Below are 13,352 nucleotides of genomic sequence, written 5' to 3' on the forward strand. Positions count from 1 at the left end.
TTATACCATCAACAGCTCCCCATTACTCGTTATCAAGTAAAGTGTTATGCTTATTTAAACTATTTTGAGTAATTGCAACTAGTGTCCACTTTAAGGGTGTTAATACATTTCAGAAGATGCATACAGTGAGATAGTTTGGTTGTAGATCATTCATTCATTTCTGAGTTGGACTTGATCAAAGTTTGTTGCACTATAAATATTGTTACATGTTTTGTTCAGAAATAAACTCTTATTCGACCTGAGTTTAAGTACGAAGGTGTTAATAATTTGCCACGTAGTTAACAGAATTAGATCGGAGCAATGAACTCATTCATTGATGTGAAATTGCCACAATTTTTTTCAGATGATATATTAAAAGTTTGCTTTACCCCACAACCTTATTAACACAACTTTTATCTACATGGGAAATATGCAATGTGCGTACAGAAGATAAATTTAAAAACTAAGATAATCGTCAACATCGAAAAGGACGCTGGTCTATAAAAGTGGACATAACTATTGTCCGCCACACTTCGGCTGTTTGACTGCGCCATTCTAACATCCTGTTTCGACCAACATCATCATCATCATGAAGGGCTTTGTTCTTGCTGCACTTGGTAAGTATTGGAATCTTCAATCATTTATTGAAGTTCGAGGCATGTCGCACACTATTGCTGTACAACATACTCAAGTTCTCGCCCGAGTTTGTTTTGTTGTTCAATTCAATCCAACGTTTACACAATTATTTTCACTTCAAACTTGTATTGTATCGTGTTTTTTACTGAGGGAAATATTATTGTGAGTGAAGAAAATGGCGCGTTGTGGATATTCTAATTTTAATAACTTGTATTTACATCTCTATAGTAGTAATATGAAATTCAGTGTGAATACAAACTTCTTTAGAAAGGTTTTGTTCTCTCTTTCTCTATTGACTTCAATAACAAAATGCAGTAAACTAACTAAACTAACAACATAACCCAATCACGCAAACTGCAATCAAACTAAAAAATAAAAAAATAAAAAAATATAAACAGTCCAGAAAAGGGAAGGATTGTTTATATTGCGTTCAAGTCTTTCTTGTGTGAAAGACTCGTGCATATACGAAAACAAAAGACCTGACAACTAATGTTTTGTAGTTGAATTAAATTGAACTGAATTGAACTGAACCGATTTAAAGTGAATTGATTTAAATTGAAGTGAAGTGAACTTAATTGAATTGATTTGAATTGGATTGAATTGAATTGAATTGAATTGAATTGAATTGAATTGAATTGAAATAAAGCGAATTGAATTGAATTGAGTTAAACTTAATTAAATTGAATTGAACTAAATTGAATTGAATGGAACTGAATTAAAATGAATAGCATTGAATTGAATCGAATTGATTTAAATTTAAATTAAACTAAATTGAACTGAACTGAATTGAATTGATTTGAACGGAATTAAACTGGGTTCAATTGGAATTGGTGTAATAAAATGTTGACCCATATTTCGGTACGGTAACCTTAATAGGGTTTCCATAATCGGGTCTTTCTTATTCATAACCGGGCATTGCACGTCCAGGAACCAGCTCAAATCTGCTCGGAACGTACATGATACAGCAAAACAGTAAAAGCGTTTTTTTATTTTTTTTATTTTTTTTATTACAGTTGAGTTAATAGTTGTTTGATAAAGGGTGTATGTTAAAACTTTTCAGCTGTGTTGATCCCCTGCTGTGTGGGTTCCCTCATCGTGGGTGGACAAGAGTCTGTCGCACACAGCCGACCCTACCAGGTAGCCATCATGAACAAGTACAAAAGTCAATTCTGTGGTGGAACTTTAGTTCATAACCGTTGGGTTGTCACCGCTGCGCACTGCTCGTAAGTATGCAATGATTTCGATAATATTGACTTGATTTTACTGAAACGTTTACGGCTGTGAACCATCTTTAATCACACATGGAAATGGTTCTGTTTTATGTTACACAATAACCGTTGACTGTTATGTTTTGGTAAATACGTGGACCAAACAAATCGCACGATTTTTTTTTTACAGAAATTACCAGCTCACTGTACACTTTGCGGTAATTACTGTTGAGTGACAAGAACGACTGGAAGGGATTTTTGGATGGAAATTAAACGTTTGATTGTTACTCATGGCATATTCGCGAAAAGTTCTTTGGATTGTGTTTTGTTATTATTATTATCGTAACAACAAACTGTAAAAATAGTGTTGTGTTTTGCTTTTCAGCCCTGGAAATGGTCGGGATGCGTGGGTTGGCCTTGGTTATCATAAAATTGACGATGACACTGACACGCAGTTTGTCGAAGGCACTTGGAACGATCATATAGATTTTGGCTTTGGTGGTCACGGTCTGAATAACGACATCTCCTTGATTCATCTTAAAACACCCGTCGCCATGAACAGTGAAGTTAAAGCTATCGGCATCTCTTCCAGCGAGCCAAAGAAGGGATTGGAACTGCTCGTTAGCGGATGGGGAAACCTTGACCGTAAGTTTTATTCAGTTCAGAATCAATCTCTGGAATTAATAGGATATTGGGACTGTATGCTAGGCATAAATGTAGGACGTTTGGACGCTAGGTGGCAGCAGTCCTACCAGGTAAAACCTGTGTTTTCGGTAATGTGCACAGGTTCAGAACTACGTAAGCAATGGACATTTCCCTCGTAAGGCTACCGCAATCTAGCGTTCCAAAGTCGTCCATTCAAACCACTGAATAAGTACATGGATAACTTAACAGTTTTGTGCCCCAAACTTCTATTATTTCCCAAATTGACATATAATTATTTCAAGGAACTATTATTAAAGTGTTAAATCTATCCGTTGTCCAGATCGATATTTCTGATTTCGACAGAGCGGGTCAAAATAGACTATCGCCTGGGCTGCCAAGTCACGCACATGCGCATGACAAGTAGACTAGCGCCCGAGCTGCCCAGTCGTAGAGTACTTGTCATAATACTCGAATACTCGCATGCACGCTTGTTAAACAGCAAAGAAAGCAACTGGCACGTAGTGATGAATGTAGGTACCAGTAAAGAACTCGACTCTCGGTCATGAATGCATATGAGGTATAGTAGTTAACATTTTAGCCAAATTTCATAACGCTTCTTAGCGGCCGATTTTGTGCTTACTGCACGATTTCCAATGCATAGCGCTGCTAACCCTAAGCACTGGAAAAAGTCTGCTAGCCCTCTGGAGCTTACTGCGACGAAAAAAATAATGATGTCACAATGCATATCCAAGGTAAATGCGCAAAATGCCCGCCTAATTTTTCTGCTAGGATATAGCCTGTGAAATACGCTTGCACCTTAGCAAGTTTGTTCTGCTTTAAATAGCAAGAACATTTTCTTATCGTTCAGCAACGCTACGAAATTTGACCCAGTATGTAGGCCTACTCACCAGGTCACACACGCCAGTGACATACTATTCGGGACTGGATACTTCCATCTGATTGTAATCTCAAATGATTTTGTCATTAAAGCAAGCACCTGGGATCCTCCAATTGCATTGCATGAGGTGGTTGTGTACGCAGACAGTCATCAGGAGTGCGCTGCCGCTTATGGCACCATCACTCAAAACATGTTCTGTGCCAGTGTGTACGGAGGAGGTAAAGACGCCTGCCAGGTAAAACAAAACCATCAATAATAAAATTGCTTTGATTTATCGCTTCAAAGCTTTAAAGTGTGACTAACTTTGAAATAATTGACCCTGAAGTATGTGTGTTGTATAGTTTGAATTTTCTGTTTGGACTAGAAGTAAAAGTACAAAAATGAGGCCACGATTTTAACTTAATTGTAACTGTGTTGTTAGCTAAAAGATGTCACGGTTCAAGAGATATGGTTGTTTGCAGTTTCGAGCGTCCTGTTTGGACCAAAAGTAGAGGTCACGAAAACCCAAAGTTAATCTCCCATGTCAAATAAGTCTTAACTAAAACTGTAAATCGGGCGTGTACGTCTTAACTTTAAGGTACAACTTCCAGTTAATCCCATAAGATGAACAGTTGTTCATAGTAAACCAAAACTAGTATTTAATGCTGAAAAAGTCTGTCGCTGAGAATACATTTGAAATCGAGTGTGTAGTTGTTGAGTTCAGTCCAACTTCCGGTTGACCCCGATCAATACTGAGTCAGGGTAACCCATGATCAATCTTAATAATGTTGTGCCAAGTTCAACTTCCACTCTCCGGACAAACCGAGTGGCTATTCAAGCAGTAAAATATTACTACAAAATGATGTGTCTTCTATCTATTAACAGGGTGACAGCGGTGGACCAATCGTCAGTAACTTCGCCGCGGACTCCCATCAGGCTGGTGTACTGCTTGAGGGTATTGTGAGCTGGGGTTGGGGCTGCGCAGAGGCCGCACATCCTGGAGTCTACACCAAGATATCAAATTATTGTGACTGGATTTCCCAGAAAACAGGTGGCGAAGTCAAATGTGTGTAAACAGATACGCCGTGTTGCTTAGAAAAAGAACGTACCAGAAATATACAGCTGGTTCGCTTTGTTGGTGAAGCCGTTTAGAATTTAAAGCCGACAATCTTAAAGTCTCAACAATGAACGTTTTAATAACGTTCCAATAACGAAATAGTTTGCGTGTAATACAGATACGCTGTGCACATAATTATATTTACAACCGGTTTGGTTTTTGATGAAGCCGTTTGGAACCTACCGCAGACAATTTAATATATAAAGCTCTTTAAAAATACACAACGTTTTCCAACAATACAAACTATTGGCGTCAGGAAGAATGTATACTGTTAATGTATTACCCTAAATTGAATGTAGCCCAATCACGGTGTTCATGTCGTTTTAATTAGTGTGTAACGTTTTAATTATTAAATTGAAATCATACGCACGGGCTTTTGAACAATAAACCAGATAAATTGTGCACTGAAAATATAATTTTTGTGTTAAGTTTGTATTTTCCTTTAAAATGGTCACCTAAAAAAAACTCAATGGATTTTGCCTTTTATTCATAGAGTGTTGTGTTTATTTTGGGGGTATTAAGGTAAGATGGGCGAAGACAGTCCCGAGGACACCGGTATGGATTTCTCTTTGTATCAATGTCCACTTACTGGGTTTGTTAACTATAAATACTCAGATCTTATTTATAAGTACGACGGCACCTTAAAACCCTGAAAGCAAAACCCCGCCCGACCCCCCCCCCCCCAAAAAAAAAAAAAAAAAGTTTTTACAATTAATAATGATAACAACAACACACCCGAACGTGTGCATACAATTATATAGATTTGCGCGGTATTTCTTACCGCGTGAGAGCGCTCTCGATGTTTTTTTTTTTTTTAACCTCCTGGGTATACGCCATTCGTCATGCACAGTTTTTGTAGGTATGCTGTTACATTTGTTTCGCCGTTTTCTAGTTGCTCTTAAGGTTGATTATTGTTCGTGGTGGGTATAATTTATGTGGTGGTAGCATTTAGAATGTCTTGGTATTCCCAAGCCAATTAGAAACACGTTGTAGTAGCCCGATGATAAATATTTAACATGTTGGCTGCAGACCGTAAACTCCAGATTTGTGTACAAAATGCTTAGGCGAAATTATGTACCTGTTTCAATGGGTGTGTACATTTGTTGTGGATTGGTGTACGCTAGAAACCGAGCGCTTCTATGTCCACTAGCTGATCGGGGACTTTGATCAGAGCGAGAACGTCCTCGCTTCGAAAAATTGTGATAAATGGAGCACTGTGTACGGAAGCTTAAAGTGACCTTCCGTGTTTCCGAGTTTCTGAGATAATTATCTCGGAAAGACATGTTTCCCTTATAATTAGATGTCTCTCCGTGATATTTTATCTTGGAAAACATGTCTTTCCGAGATAATTATCTCAGAAACTCGGAAACGCGGATGGTCACTCTTAGCTTCCGTAATTGTGGCCAGTTTGGACGCCAGTGAGATATATAAGCTTTTGGGAGTTTCCATGATGGTAATTCCACGGTGGTGTGTGATTGGTGATGCCCAAGCTGCAAACGCCCGAGTGGCCTCAGTTGTCACTTACTTTATGCGTAATTAGGCTGTTGGAGTTTGCACAGGGGACTGCACTTGTGGCATTGAGTCAGGTAAGTTAATCCTAGTGTTCCTCACCTGGTGATGTTGCCACAGTGTTTTAAAAGTTGCCACTCTGCCAACGCGTAGCTTCTTTTTAAATCATTTTCTAGTCCACTCACGGTTAACAGTGTACACAATGTATTGATGTTAACATGCACATTTGCGTCTCGCTAGTGTTTAACAAATAACTCAGTTGAAATACTGACATCATGCTCCAAGAATACAAACATGCATATTATTTTGTTCATAGAGACGGTTCGTAAATATCTGTAATCGTGAACGATTTACCCCGAGTAGTAAATAGAGTTATATTAATATTATATTATATCGTAAGGTCATAATTTATATTATGTTATCGACCCTCATATGTTTTCGACACCCAACTTTGATTCCCGTTTACCGCGAGACTGTGCAAGCTCCACCGGTGACAGAAGCTCTGCAGTTTACTCACGGTCTGTATTTTCGTCATGCTTTAATCATGCTGAGATTAAAGTTTCTTGTCGTAGGTTATGCACAGACATTTATAAAATGATGAATTTTGTGTACAAATCACTAGTGCATTATTATGCCAACAATCAAACGAGTCAAAGAAACATCATCCAACCTCGAAAGTTCAAAACCAAATTATCATCTGCTAGATGAGTTTCGTTCTCTTTTAGTCACTAGATAGATCACATGATGTGGTTGCTATTTGGGATTCTATGGCGTGCCAAGAGTGGGAAAAAATATTTGAAGTGAAAATGAGAAAACAAAATATTTTGATTAACTGCACTGTAATAAATTCCGATAAACGTAATAAATAATATGTTTACATTAAAGAAAAAAATTAACAGATTGGTTTCTTATTTCCTGAAACCAACAATGCTGGTCTGAAATGGGGGAAAACAAATTGTTATTAAGTGTTTGTGCTTCAAGGGGGGGGGGGGGTGTTTTACTGTCATGCCTTGTGATATCTCCGGATTCAATCTAGTAGCCATATGTCTTATGACAAAAAAGTAATTAAATTTGTTTAACTAAATGATATTTTTAGATTTTTTTGCACATCATACTAGCTTCGGATATACAATAAAATACAATGACAGGTTTGAAAACAAGTGACGTCGCGCCATCGTTGTGCATGCATTAGCACTGTAAATAGCGGACTATCTCTCGCAACGTAAAACCAAAACTTTTAAGATTTCATTACACGATGAAGTGCAAGTGTCATTGTAAAAAAGGTTGGACAGATGATTTAAAAAAATCATTTAATTTTTGTTTGTGAACAATTTTCCCGTTATCCTACTGAAAACCCATGACACCAGCCGTCGATTTCACCAAACTCTTCCTAACTTAGGATTAATCTTAGGACTTAGGACGAGTTAAGTTCCGTACCCAAATACGTAGGAACCATTGAACCCATCCTAAGTTAAGACGGGTTATTCGTTCTAACTCGAGTTGGGATTAATCCTAGAGTTTCCTGAAATCGGCTGCAGGATACTTAGACTTGTGGTTAGCCGATGAATCAAACAAAGATAACACTAATTTATGTGAGGCTTACCTACATTACATTGAACCTGAAGCATTTATGACCGTCGCACGTGGTAATAACATTGTTTAACGACCACCAGTGTAGAGACCACCAGTAATAACAAGCTACTCGTTATTACTACACGTACAAACAGCAATGACATAAACTTTCATAAAAACATACTAATGGAATATATTATTGGTGATGAGTTCCTAAACGGCCGTTTATACCGGCAGGGTCGTGGCCTTGTGATAAAGGCCCGGGCCGATAGCGAGGGCCGCACGGCCTTTACATGACACTGCAATGTTTTAAACCGCAGTATAAGTACTAGTCAATTCTCTTAAACTCCCGGTCATAATGCATATTTGGTTAAAATGCATAATAATGTATGAAACTCTATAAAACTGTGAATGTTTTCCGACTTGATTGAGCTCTTTAACGTTTTTTCGCAATCATGGGCCAACCCGAACAGATGCTATCCGAAAACATCCAGTTATATACAGCTCCAGTTTGTCTTAAAGCCATTGGACACTTTAAATCTCACATTACGAAAAAGTCAACTACTAGACAGAACGGTTTTCTTGCACGGGTGATTGGCTGACGATGACATCATCGACTGATAGGGCAGCATGCTGTTTTTCGTTGGCATGTTACCCCGACCACCAAGCCTTAGTTAGTCTATAACAAAAGCGGCGCCCGTCTATACCAGTCGATGATGTCATCGTCAGCCGTGCAAGAAAACCATTCTGTCTAATAGTTGACTTTTTCGTATTGTGAGATTTAGACTAACGGTGGAAATCGCTGTATCCTGACTGGACTAGGAACGATCCGGTCTCGCTTTTAACATTTCCAGGTAGAATATGAAATAATCTATCCATACATACTAATTGGGGACTGTTGCCGACATTCAAAACATGAACATTTTCCGTGTTTTTGTGACTTGTTTTCTCTGTGTTTTTGAAGCCATTTTGTACATACAAATTTCTCTTTTTAAAATTTGAGTTGCACCGATTGTTTTTAAACATAACGACAGATATGCTCTTCGTTTCAATTTACTGGTACAATATTTTGGTTGAGACTTTTCAGAAAAGGCTAAAAATGACCGATTTCCAGAAGCCCTTTTTTACGAATTAGTATTCAAACCGAGGTCACGCATGAAAAAACGCCGCATATCCCTGCAGATAAATAACAATGGGGATTAGTGTACTGCAGGTAGACCGCAACTTTCCTGGGAAACCTTAAGGAGAAAAGGACGTTATATTTCTATAGCAGTCAACTATAAATAAGGGAATCAATGTGTGGTGAAGAGGTTTTTAATAAGTGGTTTAAACCCAACGAGGCCTGGTTCTTGATAACTTTACTGAGACGAAGTCGAGGTAAATTACCAAGAACTACGCCTCGGCGGGTTTAAACCACTAGTTGATAGGCAATTCAACACACTTTGATTCCCATTCATAAATACCTTTTCGGTAAAAAAACATCAACACTTCTTGGTAACAAAGTAAAATAAATGCAAAAATTATGATTGTTAAATGATTTCATTCAAAACAACACCCCTCCAGCTATGAAATGGTAGAGCCCTCCGCCGCCCTCGGGTAAACTACTCCTTATAAGGGAATGCTGTGCGCGTCGCGAGTATCGCGGGAAGTGGCATAACTCTTTCAGCTGTTGCTCTCGACCAATAGGAATGAAAAACTGTCTTATACGCTCATGTGCAAGCTCGCGTGTCACGCCCATGTTTCAACACTGTTTTACTGGTCATAAACAAAGGTCAATACACACCTACTGACGCGCTCTCCACCAACAGGAATAGCGAAACTGTCTGAGGTTTTTGTGAATGAAAAATTATGTGTGCTATAATATCTTTAAACAGGGTGACAGTGGTGGACCAATCGTCAGTAACTTCGCCGCGGACTCCCATCAGGCTGGTGTACTGCTTGAGGGTATTGTGAGCTGGGGTTGGGGCTGCGCAGAGGCCGCACATCCTGGAGTCTACACCAAGATATCAAATTATTGTGACTGGATTAACGTGAAAACCAAAGGCGAAGTCAAATGTGTGTGAACAGATACGCTGTGTTGCTTAGAAAAAAACGCTGTGTTGCTTAGAATTTAAAGCCGACAATCTTAAAGTCTCAACAATGAACGTTTTCTATTCAAACTTGTGAACGTTTTTTCTACTTTATGTAATGCACAAATTGATTAAAGCTCAATCACGTTTAGTGTTCATGTTTTTCAAATGTGTGATGTTTAAATAATTAAATTGAAATCATTGGTTGCATTTAAACAATAAACCAGATTAAGTGTACTCTGCAAAAATACAATTAGTGTGTTGAATATTTATTTCCTACGGTTATTGCTAAATTATGGCGTTATAACGCCCTAATTTTACGGCGTTATAACGCCCTAATTTTACGGCGTTATAACGCCCTATTACTTTTTAATAGCCCTATACGCTAGCCTCCCTTGATGAAGTGATTTTTTTTTTCCAACATTTTTTTAAAAATAATGTTTAGACATGTTCGTGATTGTCATCCGCTCCCCCCCCCATGAGGAAAATAAGTGTAGAAAGGAAGTGTTCTTTTATTGGTGCAAACAGTGCCAAAACTTTTATCGGTGTGGGGGGGGGGGGGGAGGGGTGGAGTAGAGTCCTGGAGGTTACTTTCATAAGGACTCGAATAATATGTATTATTTATGGGTGCATCACACAATTTTGCCCTTATACATAGAACCCTTCTTCCTCCTAGGAAGGTCTCTTTTGCACTTTTTTTGTTTTGTTTTTCATGCTATATGTACATGACATATATTATCACCCTTCGTGATTGAGGACTAGACAAATGAGGACTAAAAATTGAGGACTAAACTCGTACTATGAGCAAAGACAGTCACACGGATAAGATTCGATTGATTAAAGGAACACGTTGCCTTGGATCGGACGAGTTGGTCTATAAAAAGCGTTTGAAACCGTTGGTTATGAGATGCATATGTTTAGAAAGATGTTTTAAAAGTAGAATATAATGATCCACACAAGTATCACTCAAAATTGCACGGTTTTCATTTTACGTCGCGAACTAACACGGTCGGCCATAAATGGCCGACCGTGTTAGTCGACGTGGTAAAAAGAAAACCACGCAATTTCAAGGCATATTTGTGTAGATTATTGTATTCTACTTTTACAACATCTTTCTAACCATATCGATTTTATAACAAACGGTTACAGAACGCTTTTCAGAGACCAACTCGACCGATCCAAGGCAACGTGTTCCTTTAATGACTACCCTTAATTTTGTTAATAATATAAGAAGGGTTCTAAATGAGGATTACAGTCATGTAATACAGTCATTTTCATGTTATGTGAACAAATTGTTCCATAAAGAAAGGACCACTGAAGGAGTTTGAACTTCCTTACTTCTGAGGAAACATGACCAGGCTCTAATGCATTGCAGTATATGCTACATAAGGTTCATTACGATCCCATAAGCTAAAGTAGTAGTCCCAGCCTTATTATATACCATCCGCCCAGGTAACAGTTACTAAGCATGACAGTAACCGAGAAGTCTCCCGAACACCCGAACAATTTACTCCGCGGTAGAATTAAGCAAGACAGTTCTCCAAGAACAAACTCTACATGGCAAGTAGATACACACATGGTGTTACCGCAAACCATCATAATGTGATTTCGGCCGATTTCACATAACGCTAGGATTAATCCAATCAGCTTTTGCTCGCCAATAAGAAGCCACAACCACCTGCATGAAGTCACAAGAACGTTCGATGCAAATTCGTTACATTTTCTCCCACTAAAATCGTTGGCAAATGTAAAGAAAAACATAAGGCCCCCAAAACGAGTTGGTAAAGGCGCTTCGCGGCTTCCCCGCTCGCGGTGATAGTCTTTTTTCGTGTGTTACATTTTTGGGGCTGTGCGTGCTATCCGGTGTGCCGCGTGCGCCTTGACTAAAGGCTAGTAAACGCTAACATGATTGCGGTGTCGGATAAACATTGGGGTGCCAGGCTTTTCAAATAATTGGTGCATTTCTAAAAGGGATTCGTTTAAAGTAGGTCTGCCGGCAAATATGCCCAAGCCCATTATTAATATTTTTTAAAGCATTTCCATATGCCATCCTCAAGAAATTCGCCGTGGTTTATACCTATCTTTTAGAAACAATATTGCCTTTTAAGGGACTACCATTACTTGCCATTTCTCACAGGTTTTATTGTTCTTTTTATTTGCACTTATTGTGACTCTCGGTGAAGATTGGTCATTAGCTGTTCCGACCTACCGTCGGAACAGGTGTTGTTTTCGTTGAGATTTTTTATTGTTTTTCTTATTCTTTGTTTCCGCCTAAAACCCATAGCAATTGTACACGTTTTTTTTTTTTAACCTAATATCCTAAAGTATAAAGACAAAAGAGTGAAATATTATACCAAATTGAAGCTTAGAACATAAGCTTTACTCTAAATGTAAACAAAATTAAAAATTTTAATTAATTAACCACGTAATCTTTATTTGAATATAACTGGATGCAGTCGCTTCCATGTTATTGTTCAATATTCTCTTTGGTAAATGCCGTAATAGTATGTACCTATCATGTGTTGTGACTTCTTGAGAGGAGTTTACTCAGGTCTATTTTTTTCTTGTTTTTCTACCTACATTCTGGACCACAGCGCAGTCTCTGTTTCTGCGTTTCCTAACCGAGTTCTGGACCCAATAAACTTTGTACACGAAGGTTTAGGGTTTTCGTTTAACGAACGTGCGTATAAATATGGGTTTTTGACGACGACGACATACCATGGTGTCCACAGATTTACACTAAACTCAAACAGTTTGAAGATAATGGCAGTTGAAAGCTTCCCTTAAAATATTACTTGCTGTGGTAATGTAGTTTTTGAGAAATGAGTGAAAACAATGTCAACGTATTTAGACTCTGAGGTGGTGTCGTCCGTCTATAGGACCGGTTTCGTTTCAGGCGATGAGCGTGGACGGCGAAAACAGACCGCCTGGGATTTGGAATAATTTATGGGTGAAGTCACCGGGGACGAGTTGCCTAAACTAATTCCAGTCTTTCGCTTAACTTTCGGAAATTAGACCATGACAAACAAAAACTCTTTGACAGGAATACAAAAGAAGAGACTTTATTATGCTGACGTTTCTCTGGTGGTTGAGTGGCTCAATGTTAAAGAGCTGCTTATAAGAGCTGCTTATAATAAAACGACAAATAATTTTGCTTTATACAAATGCAGAAACTGAGCAGAATACCTGGATTCACAACTTGTAGTTTGTACATGAAGAAAGGTAATTGCTGTGTTTAGCTGCTGTGTTTAGTTTGGTCTGGTCCTTGGCTAATGGCTTTTAAAGGAAAGAATCGCAGCGCCTATGTAATCAGGGATTTGTGCTTACGCTAAGCATATTTAACAGCTAAGCCCGGTTCATACTTCCTGCGAATGCGAATGCGAAGCGAATCTTGACGTCACAAATTCGCAACGAACAATTCGCAGGAGTTGCCCTCGCTCCCTTGCGAATAATCGCTGCGAAAGGAGGGTGTGACGTCAAATTCACGTCAAATTCGCTTTGCAACCCCATTCGGGTGTTGGTAAAAGTCGGAGGTCGGAGGTAGCCGGAGGTAGCCGGAGGTTGCGTTAATTGCGTGATATTTAATTTAAAAAGATTACTTACACACTCAGATTGAAGTTTGGAAGACCCATATGCAGTTTACGGGGATTAAAATTCAATTCTGTACCCATTGAGTGGGGGAAAACTATGCCCCCACGGTACGAACCGACTGGTCGTGTGGAGTACTTGTGTTGAGTAAA

General features: G+C 38.7%; 1 protein-coding gene across 1 annotated transcript; it reads left to right on the forward strand.

Annotated features, from left to right (window-relative positions):
* The first annotated feature begins 518 nt into the window (after nucleotides 1-518).
* LOC117302122 (trypsin-like) lies at nucleotides 519-4,878 on the forward strand. Its single transcript, XM_033785922.1, has 5 exons — nucleotides 519-596; nucleotides 1,676-1,838; nucleotides 2,209-2,468; nucleotides 3,459-3,601; nucleotides 4,231-4,878. The coding sequence occupies exons 1-5, from the start codon at nucleotides 569-571 to the stop codon at nucleotides 4,417-4,419; spliced, it is 783 nt and encodes a 260-aa protein (XP_033641813.1). The 5' UTR covers nucleotides 519-568; the 3' UTR covers nucleotides 4,420-4,878.
* The last annotated feature ends 8,474 nt before the right edge of the window (nucleotides 4,879-13,352 follow it).

The sequence above is a fragment of the Asterias rubens genome, chromosome 18 (genome assembly GCF_902459465.1).
Source record: "Asterias rubens chromosome 18, eAstRub1.3, whole genome shotgun sequence".
In the NCBI taxonomy this organism is placed as follows: Eukaryota; Metazoa; Echinodermata; class Asteroidea; order Forcipulatida; family Asteriidae; genus Asterias; species Asterias rubens.